We start from the raw sequence: 1,041 nt of genomic DNA, 5'->3' as shown, positions 1-1,041 counted from the left end.
GGAATGCTTCTTCTTCCCACCCCAAGGAGCATGCCGAGAATAGGAGTCCCTGCGAGCAAGTCTAGCTCCTGCCGTGACACACGAGTCATTCTCTTTCTCGATGCTGATTTCAACAATCTGAGGAATTTCTGTGACACAGTTTTGGTTCCGCCTTGCCAAGTTCTTTGAAGGACTTAAACCCAATTGCAAAGCAATGTTTTCTCTCAAAGGGCTGCTGGGTTGTTGCGGAGCCAAATCAGCTATCTGAATTGCTTTCTCTTTAGCAGATGAGCAACCGCTGGAGTTCACAACTACGTTTTCGTTTTGGCTTCCTCCCTCATGGGTGAAGAGATTCTGGCACCTGTATTTGAAATTGTTCCACATCTTTCCCACTTTATCCATGGATTATGTTGTCTAAATTCAAGAAGAGAAGAAATATTAAAATAAAAACATAGTTATAAAAAAAAGTGACACATCTTCAGTTATCAGTTCAGTTACAGACAAGACAACTGTTAATTGAACACACTACATTTGAAAAAGTGCCCTACTGTTTGTATAATTATGTGGATGTGACAGGCATTACCACGAAGAAAACGTTTTGGGAAATAAATATTTACAAGAAGGCCCTCTCATTCTTCTGTAGGCACATAGATAGGTCTGCGTCACTGTAGCTGATGGACAAGAAATATGCAATCTAAAATTCTTCATTTTAGGAAGAATTTGTAAGTCATAAGTTAGGTATGACTCCCTGATAAGCTTCCAATAAGCAGCAGTAAAAAGAAATCCTGAAAACAAACTACTCAGGTCACTCCAAACTATAGTAATGAAATCCAATGAGTGCACTGCAAATGTCCAGATACATCATCTAAAAGTAAACGCTCCTGCTGCAGGTCAGATGAATTCTAAGCTATACTGAACAAGATATAAAAAGTTAGCACAAAAATATGAATTATGGGGGGAAAAAAAATATTCATCATTCTTTGGATTAGACAATCAGCAAAAGACACGGAAAAGCAACAAGGTATCAGCAGAATTTTACACTTATAAAATCTGATTTATTAA

The 1,041-nt window shown here is 38.0% G+C and overlaps 1 protein-coding gene across 1 annotated transcript in view; it reads right to left on the bottom strand.

Annotated features, from left to right (window-relative positions):
* SOCS5 (suppressor of cytokine signaling 5) overlaps positions 1–381 on the bottom strand; it is a 3,119-nt gene extending 2,738 nt beyond the window's left edge. The window contains 1 exon segment of the mRNA XM_008937009.1: positions 1–381. Coding sequence (XP_008935257.1) covers positions 1–381 — 381 coding nt within the window.
* Between the last annotated feature and the right edge of the window lie 660 nt (positions 382–1,041).

This window comes from Merops nubicus, unplaced genomic scaffold (assembly GCF_000691845.1).
Source record: "Merops nubicus isolate BGI_N331 unplaced genomic scaffold, ASM69184v1 scaffold12453, whole genome shotgun sequence".
Classification (NCBI taxonomy): Eukaryota; Metazoa; Chordata; class Aves; order Coraciiformes; family Meropidae; genus Merops; species Merops nubicus.
Note: the sequence above shows the minus strand (reverse complement) of the source record. Positions and strands in the feature narration are given on the sequence as shown.